This window comes from Aplysia californica, unplaced genomic scaffold (assembly GCF_000002075.1).
Source record: "Aplysia californica isolate F4 #8 unplaced genomic scaffold, AplCal3.0 scaffold00033, whole genome shotgun sequence".
Taxonomy (NCBI): Eukaryota; Metazoa; Mollusca; class Gastropoda; order Aplysiida; family Aplysiidae; genus Aplysia; species Aplysia californica.
Window position 1 is genome coordinate 1813412 of NW_004797303.1, and position 1585 is coordinate 1814996.

The 1585-nt window shown below is 39.2% G+C and overlaps 1 protein-coding gene across 1 annotated transcript in view; it reads left to right on the forward strand.

Moving 5' to 3' along the window:
- The window catches only part of LOC101863565, a 24742-nt gene extending 23179 nt beyond the window's left edge, over positions 1 to 1563 (forward strand). Inside the window, exon 4 of the mRNA XM_005091630.3 lies at positions 1535 to 1563. Coding sequence (XP_005091687.2) covers positions 1535 to 1563 — 29 coding nt within the window. The remainder of the gene's footprint in view (positions 1 to 1534) is intronic.
- Positions 1564 to 1585: the final 22 nt, after the last annotated feature.

A 1585-nucleotide genomic window follows, 5' to 3' on the forward strand; every position in this document is an offset into this window, starting at 1 on the left:
ACTTTAATATTCGTGTCGCTAAGCATCAGCTAATTATGTCAATGTGCAGTGTTTGCCTTTCATCTGAATAATTTTTTTTTTAATGAACAAATAAAGAATAAACAAATAAATAAATAAAATAGATAGATACATAGATAAATAGATAAATGAATAAATAATCCACTTGTGGTCCGGTATCTGTATTTCAGAAAATGTATTTGGATTCAACAATGTATGAAGTAATAATATTACACAATAAAAGTGTGTTTCGTTGTTTCCTTCATCAAAGAGAGGTCGAAGAACCCGACTCGTTCTCTAATAAAACGATTTTGGATCAAAGCAAACTTTGGTCTAGTCTTGTATTAAATTCAGAACGTACTTGACCTAGTGCGTGCGTGTCCGGGGACTCTACTCTCAGTGGGGCCACTTTGTGAACACTGTTATGTCATAAGCGAAAGAAGTTTAAACTTTTTTCAAGAATGGTTCGGGAATTGGGTGGTGATCGTGAGGCGAAAAGGGGTTGGGGTTGGTGCGGGTGAAAAGGTGATTTGGTGGGGAGGGGGGTGGGGGCATTAACTTTAACTGATTTTGACTTTCCCTAATGAAAACAATGACGCCACATAATGTGCCACACTTTCTGGGTTGTTTTTTTTTACGCCATGGCATTTAGCTTACGTAGTTATAGTTCACATTCTGCTGGCACATGCGGTTTGATTGAAGGAGTTAGAGGATCTAATGGGTGTTGGGTGGGTGTTTAGGGAGAGGGCAGCCGGCAAACGTGGGGATTGTGCATAATAAGTGCTTTGTAAAGAAAATTGTTCATTCTAACAACTCAGACTCCAGTCCAAAATCGTCATTCGTTTAAATCGTCCTCATCAAAATAATATGCATACAGACTAAATCAGTGGCGTCAATGGCTTAGTGGTTAGGCTACCGGATCCGTAATCGTGAGCTTGCGGGTTCGGGGGTTCGAGCGTTAGCTCGGTCCGACGTTGTGTCCTTGGGAAAAACACTTTACACTTATGCCCCATATGGCTCGGTCCTTTCGGAAATGGACATTATAAACTCGGAGGTCCTGCCTCTTAAATAACCACCAAATAGTGTAGATAGAGACGTTAAACATATACCATTTCACTTTTTCAAAATGAAATAATAGTGGTTCATTGGTGAGCTATTTTCATCTCACTTTAGGACTATTATGAATGTCCTTTTTTGGGGGGATGTGATAAATAAGCACAGCGTACTGTTCCACTTTTTAAAAAGTTACATGTTTTTTTCGCGATACAGTCTACGTCGATGTCAATTGTTGACTTAACAGCCATAAATATCGTTGTCTGTCAAAAGAGTAGTTGTGCAAACGTATGTGGTCGTAGGACAGTGGCCTTACATAACCAAAGAAAGCTTTATCTTTACCCATTTTCGGATTTCACATACGTTGGGTACAAAGTCCAGGACATATTATTTATTACCAAGTGCTTGTAAAAATAAACTGTTACACTTTCTGCCAGAGTTGTTGGCTGTCAGAATGTTTAACACTGTCCTTGGTTATTTTTAGCTTTGCTGAAAAAAATTGTGTTTGTCTAGTGGGGTTGGGAAGTTGGGGGGG